Source organism: Beta vulgaris, chromosome 9, assembly GCF_026745355.1.
Source record: "Beta vulgaris subsp. vulgaris cultivar EL10 chromosome 9, EL10.2, whole genome shotgun sequence".
NCBI classification, from domain to species: domain Eukaryota; kingdom Viridiplantae; phylum Streptophyta; class Magnoliopsida; order Caryophyllales; family Amaranthaceae; genus Beta; species Beta vulgaris.
This window is the reverse complement of record NC_079210.1, coordinates 135076-153579: the sequence shown is the minus strand read 5'-3', so window position 1 is coordinate 153579 and position 18504 is coordinate 135076. Positions and strand designations below refer to the sequence as shown.

Genomic DNA, 18504 nt, shown 5'->3' with positions numbered 1-18504 from the left:
AAGGTAGGTCACTACATAAATTAATGCAAACTAAAATCTGAAATGATTGGTAAGAATGTGAAGATAAGTAACAAGAAACGGGTTGTCAAATCAAGTCCTAGTCAAGAACAGGAACCCACGAAAGAAGGGGTTCCTACAACTAACAATTAGTTGATTTTTGCACGTTGGAGTGAGGGGGAACAACACATGGTATCTTGATAGTGGTTGTTCCAAGCACATGACAGGAGACAAAACTAAGTTTCTCTCACTCACAACCTATGAATAGGGCTGGCAATGGGTCGGGTTGGGTCAAGATCAGGTTGGGTTGGTGGGTTGGCGGGTTGAGAACCCTTTGACCCAACCTGACCTGTTAACTTAAACGGGTTAAAATTTACAACCCAACCCAACCTTATGATAAACGGGTCCACCTTCAGGTCGACCCGTTTAATTTTTTTCGTGTTTTTTCTAGAAAAAAATAATAAAAACATAATTTATTTGCAAATAACAGTAGGCAGCAAATTAAAATTAAGTCATTACATAACCATATGATAATATTGTTCAAAATCAACACAAATGTTTAGCCCAATTTTTTTGGGCTGAAATCTGAATTGAGTTAAGTATTTTTTTAGCTTGTTTTTTCATAAATGGGTTAGGTGGGTCAAAATCAGGTTGGAATTTTCAACCTGACCCAACCCATTAAATTAAACGGGTTGGGTCACGTCGACCCATTTAATTAAACGGGTTCAAAATTTTGACCCAACCCATTATTAATGGGTTGGGTTCGGGTCGGGTTGACGGATTGGGTAATATTTTGCCAGCTCTACCTATGAAGGTGGTAGTGTAACATTTGGTGATAATAAGAAAGGTAACATAGTTGCCATGGGCAAGGTTGGTAAGTCACCACTACACTCCATTGAAAATGTATTTTTAGTTGAAGGTCTAAAACATAATCTATTAAGTATTTCTCAATTCTGTGACAAGGGAAATACTGTAAAATTTGATAAAGAAAAATGCTTGATCATCAACATTAAAACTAAGAAGGTTATCTTGGAAGGAACAAGGAAAGGGAACACATACATTGTGGATCTTGACCTTGTTCCTAAACAATTTAACTTGTCTTAGTGTTATTGAAGATGATTCACTTCTTTGGCACAAGCGTCTAGGACATGCTAGCTTTTCATTACTTGAGAAACTTAGATCAAAAGATCTTGTTTTAGGATTACCATCCATAAAATTTCATATTGATCAAGTTTGTGATGCATGTGCACGAGGTAAGCAAGTAAGATCCTCTTTCAAATCTAAAACGATTGTAAGTACCACTAAACCATTAGAATTAATTCATATGGACTTATGTGGACCATGAGAATTCAAAGCAGAAGTGGAAAGAGGTATGTATTGTTATTGTAGATGACTACTCTAGGTATACTTGGGTTATTTTTCTCACTAGTAAAGATGAAACTTATGATGAGTTCCTTGTCTTTGCTAAAAGAGTTCAAACACTTAGTGGTCATAAAATAATGCACATTAGATCAGATCATGGCAAAGAATTCGAGAATTATAAATTTGATGACTTAAGCAGAGATAATGGCCTAGATCATAATTTTTCTGCCCCTAGAACACCACAACAAAATGGTGTTGTAGAAAGGAAAAATAGAACTTTGGAGGAAATGTCTAGAACCATGTTAATTTCCAAGGAACTTTTGGGCTGAAGCTGTTAATACTGCTTGTCACATAATTAATCGTGCCATGATGAGACCTATCATTAAAAAACTCCTTATGAACTTTATTTTGGAAAGAAACCAAATATCACTATTTTAGAACATTTGGTGCAAGTGTTATGTGCATAATAATGGAAAAGATAATCTTGGAAAATTTGATGCAAGGAGTGATGAAGCAATATTTTAGGATACTCTCACATAGTAAAGCTTATAGAGTATATAACAAGAGAACTATGTGTGTTGAAGAAAGATTCACGTAATCTTTGATGAATCTGACAAATACAATCCAAGCATACAGGTTGATGACTATGAGATTGGGTTGGTACAACCAAGTGAGAAAAACGCAGATTCACAAGAAGAAGAAGAAGTAAAGAGGAAAGGAACGAAGAAATTGGAAAATCAATCGATGAGTTCCTGTTCCTCAAGGAGGAGAAGATGTTCTTGTTCCTCAAATGAAGGAACAGAGTCACCGAGGCTAACAGAGGAACAACTGATCAGAGTTCCTCATCTACTCAAGGAACTCATGAGGAACAACATGTTCCTATAAGAGAGTTTCAACCAAAACCTTGGAATACAAAAGTCACATCCAATGGAACTCATAATCAGCGACATATCCAAAGGTACGCAAACTAGATCTCAGTTTTGTGCATTTCATGCGTTCCTATCAATGATGGAACCAAGAAATCATGAAGAAGCCTTAACTGACTCTGATTGGATCACTGCCATGCAAGCTGAATTAAATGAGTTTGAAAGAAACAAGGTATGGCATCTAGTTCCCTCATCTAAACAACAAAAAGTAATTGGCTTAAAATGGGTGTTTAGAAACAAACTAGATGAATATGGAACCATTGTAGAACAAAGCTAGACTTGTAGTAAAAGGTTATAATCAACAAGAAGGAATAGATTATGAAGAAACCTTTGCTCCTGTAGCTAGATTAGAAGCCATTAGAATTTTAATTGCATTTGCTGCTTACATGGGATTTAAACTATATCAAATGGATGTTAAGTGTGCATTTTTAAATGGCTATCTAAATGAAGATGTATATGTTGAACAACCCCCAGGCTTTGAAAATAATAATCTCCCAAATCATGTCTACAAGCTTGATAAAGCTCTTTATGGGTTAAAACAAGCACCTAGATCATGGTATGAGAGATTATCAAAGTTCCTTTTAGAAAACAATTTTAAAAGAGGAAAGGTTGATAAAACCTTGTTCCTAAAATCAAAGGAACTGACATTTTCTTGTTCAAATATATGTTGATGACATCATATTCGGAGCTACAAATGAAACATTTGCAAAGAATTCTCAAGTCTCATGAGTAATGAATTTGAAATGAGTATGATGGGTGAGTTAAATTTCTTTCTTGGTTACAAATCAAACAAACTGAAAAGGGAATAATTGTTCACCAACAAAAATACATAAAGGAACTATTAAAGAAATATGGCCTCGAAAACTCAAAGATAAATCACACTCCTATGGGAACTTCAACTAGATTAGATGAAGACTCCATAGGAACAAGTGTTGATCAAACAAAATATAGAGGAATGATTGGTTCACTTTTGTATCTAACTGCTAGTCGTCCAGACATAGCTTTCAGTGTTGGTTTGTGTGCTAGATTTCAAGCAAATCCAAAGAGTCTCACCTACTGCGTGAAGAGAATTCTTAGATATCTTAAAGGAACAGATGATCTTGGACTCTACTATCCAAGAAGTGATACATTTGAGCTAAAAGGATATGCAGATGCAGATTATGCTGGAGATCTTGTAAATAGGAAAAGCACCTCAGGTATGGCACAATTCCTTAGTCATAGTTTAGTTTCTTGGAGTACCAAGAAACAAAACACAGTTGCTTTATCCACTGCTGAAGCAGAATATGTAGCAGCTGCTGCATGTTGCTCTCAAATGCTTTGGATAAAACAACAACTTAGTGACTATGGAATAAACTTTGATTGTGTTCCTATTTATTGTGATAATACTAGTGCTATTAGTATTTCTAAAGATCCAGTGCATCATTCAAAGTTAAACATATACATATCAGACATCACTTTTAAGAAAAATGTTGAAAAAGGTTTGATTAAACTTGAGTTTTGTCAAACTGAGAATCAGATTGCTGATATACTAACTAAGCCTTTGCAAAGAGATAGATATGAAAAATTAAGGCTTGAGTTAGGATAATAAAAATTAAGTGATTGTTCCTATTCATTCCCCCATGTCTGAATCAATTTGAGTGACTTTGTGTGCTAAAATAATTGTGTTTAATTGCCTAAGACCATTGCAAATTGGAATGTTACAAAACATAAACATGAATTCAAAGGAATTAAACAACTCACAAATGTCACATAATACTCCCCTTACTGTTCCTAAGGTAAGAAACATGCATGATATGAAGGACATTGATATGTAGCATTAGTTGTTCCTATAGCACAAGTTCCTTAGCATTTATTTTCTTTCAAAAATTAAAACTCATAAAAATCCAAAAATCCAAAAATCCCAAAAATAAGGAATCAGATTTAATTAAATCTTGATTTCATTTATCTTCTTTCGTTTTTTTTTTTCTTTTTATTGTTTTATTTTTTTCCCGCGTGTCAAAACACTGTTACATGCAACTTCCCTCTTTAATTCATCTTTCTAGAAACCGTGTTCCAACTCTTCATCTTCGCCATTAACGAAACTTCTCACACCTCTTCACAAACCATAAAACCCAATCTACTTCACATCATGGCAAAACCTCACGAAATTCTCCTTTTCCAACTCAAAAACTCCAATCCTCTAAAATGGAAAACTCTCCTTCTCCTACCAAAACCCTGAAATCGACAAAATCAAGAAACACCCACCAAATGAGCAAAATTAGAATCTCCAAGAAGGAGTATGCGAAGAAGAAGTTAATGGGAGGGATGATGAAGAAGAGTCCCCGGAACAAACTCAGGGGGAAGAAGAAATCACTCGTGTTCCTTCCAAAGGAACTGTTCTTCTTCTTCAAAGAAACGGGTTGAAAGAAGCGAATCACGGTATGTTAGGTTTTTGCGTAGATCTAGAATGGGCAAATAATGTGAAATTTAATGAATTAAAGACATTCTAAAGGAACAGGGTATGGAATTCTTTTGAATTGCTTTTAACAATGCACTTGTTCCTTTAGCAATGGAGAATTTGTGCGAATTTTACCAACACTGATGGTCTTTGCACAACTGAAGTTAGGGGAAGAAAATTAAGTTTAATCAAGAAACATTGGGAAAGTTTGGGAAGTTCCTTGCAAGGAACAGATTTGTATTTTAAAAGGAAAGGAACTGTTTCTTTCCCTAATTTTCCTCAGGATAAATTGTTAATATTTTGGAGGAACTGCTGGTCAAACAAATAAACCATAACCTACTCTCTCCACTTCACAAATCCTGTTCAATTTAGTATGGAGAGCACTCATTCCTCGCACTGAAAAGAGGAATGAAGTGGGTCTCTTAGACATGTTTATATGTTCTGTTTAGACACCACATACAAATCAACTTTCCCTCTCTTTATTACAACATCTTACCCACTGTATAGAAAACAACTGTGTTGTTGGTTATTGCGCCTTGATTACATCCCTCCTTCATCATTTTGAAGTTAAACTTACTGGTTGGCCCACTTTAGGAGTTAAGCAGGGAAATATCTTGAATGAGAAAACTCAATGGATTGGACTCTCTGTCCAAGGGAGTACTCACTCAAGGGAGAACAACTCCAGTTCCTCTAGCAAGAGGAAACTGCCTAGGTAGTTGTTGAGGAACTGGAAGATGTTATTCTAGAGGAACCAATTCCTACACCACAGGAACCTAAACCAAAGAGGCGCAAACACATTGCCAAAAAGCCTACCCCTCCTGTTCCTAAGAGAGTGAGGCAGAGCACTAGATTAAAAATGCTCTTCTGCTCTGTTCCTTCCAACAAGGACTCCCCTTTAGTCCTTTTTGATGTGGAGGAACAGGAACAACCCACTCTCAAGGAACCCACTCCACCATCATCTCCAAAGCTTTCTGTTCCTCTCACCAAATTATCCTCTATCTCTCCCTCATCCTTTTCTGTTCCTTCCAGTTTTGAACAGATTAAGGATGAGTTGACTAGGACCTAACCCTTTGCTCCACCTCACAACTCTTCCACCAACACCACCATTTCTCCTTCCATCTACAACACCTCCCATCTGTTTCCACTCCGGAACTGATGGTCCTTCAACCAACCTACTCCAGTTCCTCCACCAAAACCTCCTACTGCCTCTGGTTCCAAAGGTGAGGAACAAGCTACTCCGGATGATTGTGGCTGGGTTAACGATGTTTGTCTTCCTGCACAACATATGATAAAATTTTATAATCATCTACACTGGACTTTAGAGCTAAAACTGACAAATGCTGGTCTTATGAAAGTTCCAAGTGATACGGTGATTGAGCAACAAAAGAAGATGGAGACAATGGCCCTAGCCTTGGAGAGTTTGAAGGAGAGGTTGGTGCAAATCATGGTGAATGATGAAGAAACTGGAGGATGTGGTGAAGAAGAAGTTGTTGAGGAAACAATTCCCCTTCCCCTTTCTTAGTTCTTAGTTCATGTTTCCCTTTCGAGGAACAAGACTGTTGTTTAGTTTCTTTTTCTTTTTCTTTCTTTGTTTTTTTTGGAACAAGTGCTATATAAAAATGACTTTTGCTATTATGTCTGTGTTTGTGATTATTTATGCATAATTTCTTCCTTGGAATGGCTAGTATTCTGTGATTGATGTTTGAGCAAGTTTATCCTTTGCAATTCTAACTTAACCAAAATTGGTGCTTGCTTATGGTCTTAAGGTCCAACCAATTATAACTTACGCAGAGTCTACTCTTTTTGAGGATGACAAAGGGGGAAAAAGATTTAAGGAACAAACTGTAATAAATAAGTTAAGTAAATGAAAAATCAAAAATAGTTAAGGTAAATGAAAAATCAAAAATAAGTTAAGGTAAATGAAAAATCAAAAATACGTTAAGGTAAATGAAAAATCAAAAATAGGTTAAGGTAAATGAAAAATCAAAATTCAAACATTAAGTAGGTTACTTAATTTTGTTTTATTTTTAATTTTCTGCTTTATTGTTTTATCTTTTTCATTCACTTATATTATATGTTATTTCCTTAGTTTGTACCTTTGTTGTCATCATCAAAAAGGGGAAAATTGTTGAACCCTAGTTTTGATGATGACAAAGAAACAAAGATGCAAACTAAGTAGTGAACTAATGAGTTATTTAAGTGTATGATTTTTAAGGTATCAGTGAAAGGAACTAGGAGAATACGAAGTCAAGAGAGGATTTCAAAGACTAAGTAAAGATGTTTCTAGAAGTTGATACTGGAGTAGCATTGGATCAAGAAGAATAAAAGCAAGGCGTTTTATTTTCTAGTTCCATTGTATAAGGAACAAGTAAGGATGGTAAGGAACATTGGTAGTCTTATTTGAGAATGAGAATTTGTTCCTTTCTAAGGAACAAACTAAATGGCACTAAACGAATCTGTTAAAGGAACTTAACATATAAAAGGAACTAGACTTAGGCTTGAAGCAGTATAACGGTTCAATTATGAAGTTGAGTAAGTCATGCCTAAATAATAGGAAACCGTTTTTTTATCTAAGTGAAAATCAGTTTTAATAGAAAATCTTTTTAGAAAAGATTTTATTTTTCGAAAAAGAAAAGAAAATAATTATCCGATTTTAAGAGGATTTTATTTAAAAGACAATATTTTCTTAAAAGATTAAAATTCAGTTTTAATCTATTTTAAAGTTAACTGATTTTCGGATAAAGCTCAAGGAACTCCTAATCTTTAGGAGAAGTTGCTAAAACATGTCCACGTCCAAAATGAGATCATGGGATATGTTAAGGAACGTGTTCCTTAAGGGAAGGAACATCATGGGATAATGGATTTAACATGAACTCGATTTTAATTCCCACGTTCTATATGTTTGTCACTATAAATATTGAAGTCTAAATAAGTTACAGAGTGTGTCTGACTAAGTAATTAAGTGAATTTAACTAATTAAGTGTTAGTGCCTTCATTCTCTCATAATAGCCATTTGTTCTTTGCTTTCTTACTCTAATTCCACTAAGCTTATTTCGATCAATTGTATTTTGGTTTTTGGGGTAAGGGGACTTTGAGTGAAGTTCTGTAAGAGAGAAGCTTTGAGTAAAGCTAGTAAGAGTGAGAAAACTTCGAGTGAAGTTGAGAGGAACTACTGTTAAGGGAACAGTGGCTCAGGAACTTGAGTTTAGGAACTCAAGGTGTGGCTCGAGAATAGAATTAGGTTGTAACAAAGTTGTTTGGCCTAATTAGTGAAAGAGTTGAGTTTAAAATCCCTAGTGGTCGAGGTTGTTTTTTCTTGTTGGGCCCAAGAAGTTTTTCCTCGTAAAAATATCTTGTGTTCCTCTAGCTTGTTTTTGTTTAAGTTTAATTTCCGCAAAAAGTTACGTTTATTTCTACACATACAATTCACCCCCCCTCTTATAGTGTTCCTAAGGAAATAACAATCACGAAAAATGCATCACAAGCATGTACTCGCGGTGATTGAACATTGAGATTTTAAAGAATTGTTGAAATCTTTAGAAAAATGGTGTCGGAATGAACCTCTACCGTCTAGAAATCAATGCACAGGAACGCTAAGTCTACTCGGGGACTAGAAGAGGCATCCTTTTTTTGATTTTATGAAATCTCCGAAATAACACTCAGGCGTGTACACCTGTTCACTAACTCGGAGAATTTATAAAAATGTGTTTGATTTCTCACAAAATAGCACTGTAAAAAGCACATTTGACCGCAAGGACCCCAAAAGTGGAAACGAAAGCCTTCCAAAGGTTTTATTTGGCCTTTTTTCGGAATGGTTTTTATTAATCACTAAAATTGCCTCACAAGCATGTACCGGGGGATGGGGGTCACTCAATATATAAAATTTAAAGAATTTTTGAAATCTTTAGAAAAATGGCATCAGAATGAAATTCAACCGTCTAGAATAAAATGCATAGGAACCCTAAGTCTACTTGGGGACCAGAAGAGGTGTCCTTAGTTTTATTTTAAGAAATCCCCAAAATAACGCTCATGCGTGTACCCCGGATCACTAACTCGGAGGATATTTTTAAACATACGTTTGATTTCTCAAAAAATGATACTATATGGCACATTTGACCCACAGGGCCCCAAATAGTGAAAGCCAAAGTCTTTCAAAGGTTTCGTGTTGCCTTTTTAAGATGGTTTAGAATATTCACGAAAAATGCCTCACAGGCGTGTACCGGGGGTCATTGAACATTGAGATTTTAAAGAATTGTTTAAATCTTTAGAAAAATGGCGTCATAATAAACTTCCATCGTCTATAAATCAATGCACAGGAACCCTAAGTCTACTTGGGGACCAGAAGAGGCGTCCTTACTTAGATTTTAAGTAATCTCCGAAATAACACTCATGCGTGTACCCCGGTTCACTAACTCGGAGAATTTTTTTTAAAATACGTTTGATTTCCCGGAAAATGACACTATAAAGCACATTTGACCCAAAGGAACCCAAATAGCGAAAGCCAAATTCTTACAAAGGTTTTGTGTTACCTTTATAAGATGGTTTTAAATAATCACAAAAAATCCCTCACTGGCGTGTACCAGGGGTAACTTAACATTGAGATTTTAAAGAATTGTTGAAATCTTTAGAAAAATGGCGTCGGAATGAACTTCTACCGTCTTAAAATCAATGCACAGGAATGCTAAGTCTACTCGGGGACCAGAAGATATGTATTTGCTTGGAGTTCTTTCAAGGTTGGCCTATTTTTCCTAGGTTCTTTGGAAGGTGAACCCTTATTATTTTCAGTACCAGCCTTGCTAGAGATCTTAACGGGCGAGGAGGTAGTCGTGATCGACATTGACTCCTTAGTCGAACTTTTGGCAGTCTTGTCAGTTTTCTTAAAATCCTTCTTCTCTTTCTTGTACTCTGAAGAAGTGTTACTTTTACCTCTATTGTTGGCAATGGTAAGCTCCATGTCCTGAGCTCGCGTAGCCAACTCTTGAAAGTCCTAGGATTTATACCTTGCAAAATGTAAAGCAAGTCACAATCCATTCTTTGAATGCACATCTCAACAGCAGTGACTTTAGTCAGGCGATCTATACCCTCTAGACTAAATGCGCGTCAACGGTTGATGTAATCGATGACTAGCTCATCCTTCCACTGGTGAGTCTTAGTTAGTTCAGTCATATTGACAATACGTCGAGTGCTATAGAACCTGTTCCAGAATTCCTCCTCCATTTGATCCCAACTGTCGATGGATTGTGAGGGTAAATCAGTGTGCCAGTCAAAGGCCATGCCTTTAAGAGAACGAACGAATTGGAAATCATCTGTGGTACCAGCATTATTGCATGTTTCCACAAAGTGAGCAATGTGTTGCTTAGGATTTCCTTTCCCATCGAAATGCTGGAACTTGGGGGGATGATAGTCAAGTGGCATCTGCAGCTTGTCAATTCTTTTGGTATAAGGCTTTACATAGCGATGACTGCCTTGAGAACTTTCCCCGAGTTGATTTTTGATAGCGTGAGCTACCAATAACTCAAGTTGTCAAGTTGTAGGTGGGCGGCGAGCGTCTTCACCACTATCGCCTTCGCTTTCACCCCCATCCAGTCTTGATGCTGCGTCGTCTCCCTCAAGTTTCTTATTGAGGGCAACGATTTGCTCATTTTGGAGTCGGATTTGAGCATCTTTTTCTTCTCCATCCTTCATTAATTTTTGGAGTAGGCTATTCATTTCAGCAAGTTGTTCCCTCAACTGTCTTAGCCGAGGTCACCATAACAACAATAGTGTTTGACTGAGAAAAGAGCAAGGGTTCCTCTAAGTTGATAATCTTTAGAGGTGATGAGTGAACAATGTCATCACTTGTCTCATTGTCACTCCCCACATTGAGTGGGTCAAAGAGAGGGCTAGTGTGGACGGTCATCCTGTCTGACTTATTAGATGAGAGTTGCTTCCATATTTGAAGCAATCAATGATGGCTTACGTTCAGCCAAAGCGGTTGAGCGAAACACAGGGGCTTCACGCTCCTTGTATGAATCATGCACGACAGATGATTCAGTAGCAGCAGGCTTAGAGAGCTTTCTTGGCCTAGTAGGAACGTTTGTAGTTCGGAGCTTTGCAGCGGCGGAAGTAATAACAGCCTTTTTCATTCCTCTGGTGCGAAAACCAAGAGTCATATCATCCATAAAATCACCCAAAGTTACAGATTTTCGTGGGATGTTAGCAGACTTTTCAGAAGATTAAGAGATGTTCTTGTTTGAGGCCATTTCTCAGATTTGTTGTTGATGACGAAACAGAGATGAGAGGCAGAGATGGTCCCCCCGAGCGCGCCAAAATCTATATACACAAAATTTCGAGTCAAAATATATAAGACAGGAAATAAAGTAACAAAGAAATTATATTTCAATAAATGTATTGAGTACAATCTCTGTAAACAATTTATAATGGAAATAAAGTATGTCCTCTGATTCTGTTCCGTAGCTTGAGAGTGACACGTGTTGGTGTCGACGTGGAGTTGAGTGTAGGCTGACGTGCTGTCAACATCAACCCGAGTTTGAGTGTGGACTGACATTTTGTCAATGTCAACCTGAGTTTGAATGTGGGATGACGTTTTGTCAACGTCAACCTGAGTTTGAGTTTTGTTTGAGTATAGTCGAATGAGGGTTGACAAAAGCTTGAATCTCAGTCGAATATGTTTGAGTGTATCTGAACAGTCAGTACGGATTTGATGTGCTTGTTGACTATTTGTAGAGAGAATTCCTAGAGAAATTTATGAGCTCTTGAGAATAATAATTTTTTGGTCCCTCCAACTGAGAGATGTGAGGCCTATTTATAGGGAATGAAAATCCCTTCATGGACTTGGTAGTTTATGGGTTTGGGCCCGTTTATGACTTGAAAGTCTTTTTACCTTTGCCATTTGACCATCTTATTTGGACTAGTAATATAGGTTAGCCCAAATATTTTAGAACCCAAATTATATTTGTTTAGTTTAGTTTGGATGTGTTATTTGAGTGCACTAAATTAATTAAACTAGGCTAATTATATTTATTTTAGCTCAATAATTATTAACTTATTTTAATGCAAAACACTAATAATTTTTTAGTGTCTTCACACCCTAAAATGAGAATTAATTGGAACACTAGATGAGACATCAAATGGAATAAAGAATTCCTAATGTGCAACAAAGCATTTGGGACCAAGTTCTAAGATATCAAGAAAAACACCAATACAGCCAGCATACATGCTCCATCCAAGCTCTCAAACGGTCACATCTAACACAGCCCATCAAAATGATTCCCAGTTGAATGAAACACATCCTCGAGTAGCTCGGATATTTTAAATCTAATATCTACTCACAATATACTAAGACTAAGCAAAGAGAGTTAATTAGTTGTACAACATCATCTAACGAACAAAATTAGCTATCATGACATGCCATCATCACTATCCGTCAAAGTCCGGTTAAAAACGGTAGGAACCATCTGGCATGTATCTATTTTCGACATTGTAAGGGTTAAACCTTGGATCAGTGTAAGTCACCTCTTTAAATTCGTTAGGTTTAGGTTGGGCTGCAGGAGCCCCTGAACTTAGTTCTCTGCTCTTATCTCGGTTACGATGCTTTGACCTCTCTTTATGAGCTTTAGATCTGGTTTGCCCACTATGATGAGGGACTTCACTTGAGCCATAAAATTCTGAATATTCATGTCGCTTGGAAGATCTTTGTTTACTTGGCAAAGAAGCGTCCTTCAAAGTACTTGATCTCATCTTTGAACCCTTTCCTTCAGGATATTTCTCTGTTGTATTCCCGGCATAGGCCTTTGCTTCAGAATATTTCTCTGTAGTACTCGGGCCATATGCCTTCCAGGATTCCGAAAGAGGGGCAGGAGTTCTCTGCTTTTGGGCTAATTGAGGATTGACTTTATCTTCTGGCATCTTATGAGAGTCTTTTATGGGAGTGAGTCCTTTCCTTGAGCTAAAACGAGAGGGTATAAAGGAAACAACAGCATTACTGAGCGACTCGAGGGCTAGTTTTGAAAGATCAGATATCATATGTCCAAATGAAGACCATCCAGGTTCAGCCACGTGTTCCTCCTTAATGCTGCCTAAGATTGAATTTTGCTTCTCCTGGAGTGATTTTTGCAGAACATCTGATGCAGAAGGTTGAAGCTGCAGCAAGACATGAAAAGCAAAGTAAACACTGAATATCTGAGCTTACTTGTCACCCAAAGTTTCTTGAGGAAGTCCTTACTTTGAGGCTCGTGAAGTTCAAATTCGGCACATAAATGTATGGATACTACGAGAAGCTATTATACCAATTTTCAAAAAAATTATTAAGGACAAGCCACAGTAAGAATCTTTAAAAGTATTATGAAGGATAAGCTATTATACAATGGGAAAGCTTGAGCACGGTGAACTTTTCACCTAGTTTTTTAGAGAACTGGAGAGGACATCTAACAAGTTGCTAGGAGTTATAATAATAATTGTGGAAAAAGCAAATTTGCAAATATAAAGAATTTTTCAAAGTAACTGAAGCAAAACAGATATCTAATGATAGCTGAAGTTAACCAAAGGACTGCTTTTACACAACGATCTGATTGCTCTGTATAAAAGCTGGAAGATGATAATACTCACAAATTTGGGGAAAGATGCAGGTCCAAAACCCTGATGAAGCAAGCATGAGGCATAACCAGCAAAAATAGCACCAATGACCATGACAATATCTGTACACAAGAACCAGGGTATTGATTAATATTTGGCATAAAGCAAAATAATTTAGAAGAATAAAAGCTTTCAGTGATTTCTGATGCCCAAGAAGATGCAACTCTTTTAGTACAACAAAAGCAAGAAAACTTTGGTTGTATTCAAGAGAGCATAACAGAGTTGCTAGCAAACAGAACGTGAGCACACACGTCATCTCACCTTGTAAAAAAACAGAATCGTGAAACTCTTTACATAATCATAGGGGAGAAAAACCATTGTCATACTAGAAGTTGTTTGGAATTAAACAGCATGCTCCTTTACCATTATTAGGACTTCATCTCTTACTAGCTAAGTGCAGGGGCGGAACTTCATGGAGACCGCAGGAGCCTTGGCCACCCCCAAGTTTCGAAATTAAAAGTAAAAAAACTAAAAAAAATATTCTAACTAGGTTAAATTGTTAACTTGGACCCCTTTTAGAAACTTGAAAAACGATGTGCGCCCATTCAGAAAAAGTTCTAGTTCCGCCCGTGGCTAAGCAAGACCATAAAAAATAGTAGACATAAGAGAATACCCAAGATAATGAGATATTATATTTGGAAATCACTCCTAAACATTGAAGGCCAAAAACCAGTACTCTAGAATATTCGGGGTGATACCAACTTCACCCAAACTAACCCTCGGTCACAGGTATGGTTTATACTACAAGAGAATTGGCTTCTTTGCAACAAAAGATCACAAGACTTTTTCAAGTGGATATCCCACTAATCCCTCGTTTAGACCATACTATGAAGTGGACCATCAAAAATACCACACACTAGAAAAGGCACTTCCTCCAAGGCCTTAACCCCAAAGCATGCGGCGCGCTCTTGTCTGAAAACTAGCCTTCATGCGAAAATAAGGCCCGTTTCTGAAAGGGCACTCTTGCCAATTGGCGACAAGGAGGAACAAGGGCTGATCAGGGCACTCATGTGCACAAGGTGGGCACGAGCGGGGCAAACAACGTGAATATACCTTCGTTTGGTAGGGTGCTTTACTATATGTGGCTTAACAACACACAATATAATAAATCGAGAACAAGAGACCAAACTTCCATTCCATCCATCCATACCCCCCCCCCCTTAAAAAAAGAGAGGTTAATTGTGAGATACTACAATTTTCCAATAAAGAACTACACAATGGAAGCTAGAACCTATGAAAAACATCTCAAAATAAAGACTAAAAAGCATAAACTAAGAAGAATACATATAAAGGCACATTGGGTTCTAACATTCTTCACATTTACGACCTAAGCCAAATTCAATAACAAAGCTGATTTCTTGAAAGCTTCATCTTAAAGACCTTTTACTCCTAATCGAATCATTTTTTTAAAATTGTATAACCCACCAAATTTCTTCTAATATCTTTTTACCAACTAGGAATTTACACAATGAACAATAATCGAATCTTTTTTCCTGATTTTGCTAGGAATTTCTTTTCATACGAAAATGTCACCTTAGACAAGTGAAACAAGAAAAGTAGAGGAATAAGCTAAAAAAGAGTAAAAAAAATGAGAAAGTGTAAGTGAAAAGAGAAACCATCATGAATAAGTAAACGTGAAAAACAAAACATGAGGATACAAAATAAAGTTTGGGAGTCATATAAAAGAGGACTAAGAGGAGACATAAAGAGAAAACAAATGAAGAGGTTAGGGAAAACTTGAAGATACAGAACAAATAAACGATGCTTAAGGGAGAAAAGTTTGCAAAACAGACAAACGAAGTAAAAGTTTTAATATACAAGTCAAGTCATGTCATCTACATTAATTCTCTTCGTCATCTACTGTGGGGTATCCAACAATTCCTCAATTCTAAGTAGATTCATATCATAATCATAACACACTTATATGATACCCTAAAATACCTAAGAAAGAAAAAGGTCATAATGTTTTCTCAGTTCTTCGGGCATAAAAGTCACTTTAAACACACCTAAAACTAAGAAAGCTTTCAAATATGAGGTAACTAAATATGGTCAAGCGACTTTAAACACACCTAAAACTAAGAAAGCTTTCAAATATGAGGTAACTGAATATGGTCAAATGTTCAATTCACACAATCTGTCCAGACAGTAATAGACATATTATCATAAAGCATGACATTCAGGTGGTTCAACGATATAGTCAGCTAAGTAGAAAGCTTATTACATACTACCTACAATCTAGTATATAAGTCTTTTGCTTCCAAATATAAGTCGGTTTACAATATCGAAGCAACAGTAGATACTACTTCATATAATCCGTCAAACGTTATAGATAGTTCTAAAATATCACCATAAACATTACAAGCCAATGCAATACAAATATTAACTAGATGTAGACGAGTTCTTAACATGTGTAAAAAGCCTTAAATGGCCTATTTTATTAGAGAAAGTAAGATTACTAATATGTTTTGTATGGTTCTTGAATAATGCCAGCAATTATGTGCATTGATAAGAACAAAACTTCAACAACCTTTCTCAAAATCAGAGCACTGAGGAAGCTCTTGTACATTCCTAAAAACTCCCTATCCAACTATACACGAGTGATTTCAAAGGCAGTAAAGAGCATATGCATACAAAACAGATGACATGAAGCCCACCTGACACTGAAATGGAGCTGTAATTAGCATCACAGTCTTCTTGGTTGAGAGAAATTTGCCGAAGTGCAGCATTTCCTCTGTCAACAACTAACAAAGAACAAGTGGAAGGAACATACACCACATCAAAATCTGTGGAAAACTTTGCATCCTCGCTTGGTCCATCTCTGTAGCCGGCAACATTTGACTTCCCCCCAGCAATTGTTGTCACTCCTACCAAAACATTTCAAAAACATCAGTTTAAAATGAATTGGAGCAGGATAAGCCATATGAATAGTTACCAATAAAGTGTAACAGAAAAGAAGTGGTTATTCTAGTATCGTTGTCATTGTACATACCCCCTTCTCCAACCTTTCTAACAGCAAGATTGTCGATGTCAGCAATGTACACGTTTCCTTTATCATCCATTGCGACTCCTTTAGGATGATTAAAACGAGCATCACTTGGTTTACCATCTACATGCCCTGTTTTACCCTGAAATGATCCAGCCACTAACCTCGCCCTACTATCTGCAACAAGAAAATTAATGACACACATATTTACAAGGCATACTCGAACCCCAGTTCTTCATGAGTTTTCTACACCTAATATTTGTTTAGATGACCCAACCACCAAATCAAGAGAATACTAAACAAACTTTTGACATATAAGCAATCAAAAAGTGCTAGATCCCTTCAGCAGAATTGTCTTAGCAACACCCTAAGTTACATGAACATGGCCAATTCGGGTGCCAAACTTCCCTATGATCATACATATGAAAAACGTACGCAAATTCGGCCTAAATTGAAGTATATCAAACTATCCATATACATGAGCGACCGCTAATAAGTAATAAGTGATAGGTTTCCATAATATAAATCCATGTAAGTAGCTTGCAAGTTCCAACCCTTTCCTACCTTATACTTAATATGTTTCAAACATGAAGACAATATCAACATATAAAGCAATTAAAGAAGGATTAGCAAGAGTAGAATACATTGTGAAAGTGGAGGAGTGATTCGAACAACGTTGCTATTATCAGAATCAACAGCAAAGAGCTCCCCATCCTCGGCAATCCTGATCGAGTAAGGTACAACTCCAAGTGCATTTCCTTCCACCACTGTCTCCACTAAGTACCCATTCTCAAACTGAACTACAGGTCCATCTGTTTTCATTTTATTTTTTAAAAATTACAAACACATCCATTAAACATCTGAATGTCTAGAACATGAATTCACTATCATTAAATTAACAAAATTAAATTTTGAAAAAAAAACCCCAAAAAAATACCTGATTGGGTAGATTTAGGGGAATTCTTGGTCCATTTGAGAAAGGAAGAGAGATGTTTAATGAATGGACCTGTAAATAACGGATTACAAATAGAAGATAAGACAATCAAATGATAGTGTTATACATTCAAGAAATTGAATTGGGGATTAGAGAGAAAGAGATCACCAGCAGGAGTAGAAGCAGCAGCAGCAGGAGAGAGATAAGGAAGACAAAGAAGGGCTAAAAAAGTAAGAGAATGAAGGAATGTTCGCATTGTTCAAAGGAATCACAAACACAGGAGGAATCAGTACATAGATTAGAGGAAAGATAGAGAGAGAGAGAGATGTAGGGCTAAATTATCAGCAAGAATTGAATTGAAGATACTGGGAAATCTGGAGTGCTCAGCTCAACTAGTGTAACACTGTAATTGTGTAAGTGTCGTAACACGCTTTTAATCTACTACATTTTTGCATCTACTTCTCTTACTCTTCCTCCCTTAATCTCTAACACGTTTTCAGCACGAACAACTCTAAGCTATAAATTTTTTTTCCTACTTCACAAAAATTACTACAAACTACTTTAGTTTTTTTTTTTTTTTTTTTTTTTTGTGAGAGGTATGCTCTATAGTTACCGAGAACTCGGATCTTCTATATCGAAAACTCATAAAAAAAAAAATTTAGAAACTTTTCATATCTAACTCTACTAGACTTCCCGAGAAATTATTTGATACAAAGTAAAAAAAAAAATATACTCACCATATCCACTGCATACCTTCATCTCTTTTTTTCCTTTTTGGTACTCGCTCTAATAATATGATGTAATCGAATCATGAATTTTTTTTCTTTTATTGGACATACACTAGATATCATAATACTTAAGAAGAAAAATAGAGGGAGAAAGAATATATGACTTTTGAATATGAGAAATAAGAGGGAAAGTAAGAATGATCTACTTCTTATAAGCTGTAAAAGAATCCAAGGTCATGTTTTTTTCTTTCATAATACATATGGCCTTCATGCATGAAGACACTCCACTCCATAAAGAAAAATAGTTTTACTGTAGCCTATAGTCTAATGGCATACACCATCATTGATCTCATCACTCATCATTTCTTTCCTTTGCATATCACGTACAAGCTAAGAAAAAAAATTGAAAGTCCTACCTATTTTTGGCATTTTCCCCTTGTTTTTATTATCTAGCATTTATTTCCTTTTCTAGTATTGTTGTTGTTTTTGTTCCTTTTGTCTTT

The 18504-nt window shown here is 36.3% G+C and overlaps 1 protein-coding gene across 2 annotated transcripts; it reads right to left on the bottom strand.

Annotated features, from left to right (window-relative positions):
• Window positions 1-11874: 11874 nt before the first annotated feature.
• On the bottom strand, window positions 11875-18175 carry LOC104902504 (hypothetical protein). 2 transcript variants are annotated; one of them, XM_048636126.2, is made up of 7 exons: window positions 18011-18175; window positions 17277-17345; window positions 16984-17151; window positions 16346-16516; window positions 16011-16220; window positions 13330-13418; window positions 11875-12864 (listed from the first exon to the last, which is right to left on the bottom strand). In XM_048636126.2, the coding sequence occupies exons 1-7, from the start codon at window positions 18030-18032 to the stop codon at window positions 12160-12162; spliced, it is 1434 nt and encodes a 477-aa protein (XP_048492083.1). In that variant the 5' UTR covers window positions 18033-18175; the 3' UTR covers window positions 11875-12159. The 2 variants fall into 2 exon arrangements, with proteins under 2 accessions (XP_048492083.1, XP_010688593.2); XM_010690291.4 differs by lacking the exon at window positions 18011-18175 and adding an exon at window positions 17442-17844.
• Window positions 18176-18504: the final 329 nt, after the last annotated feature.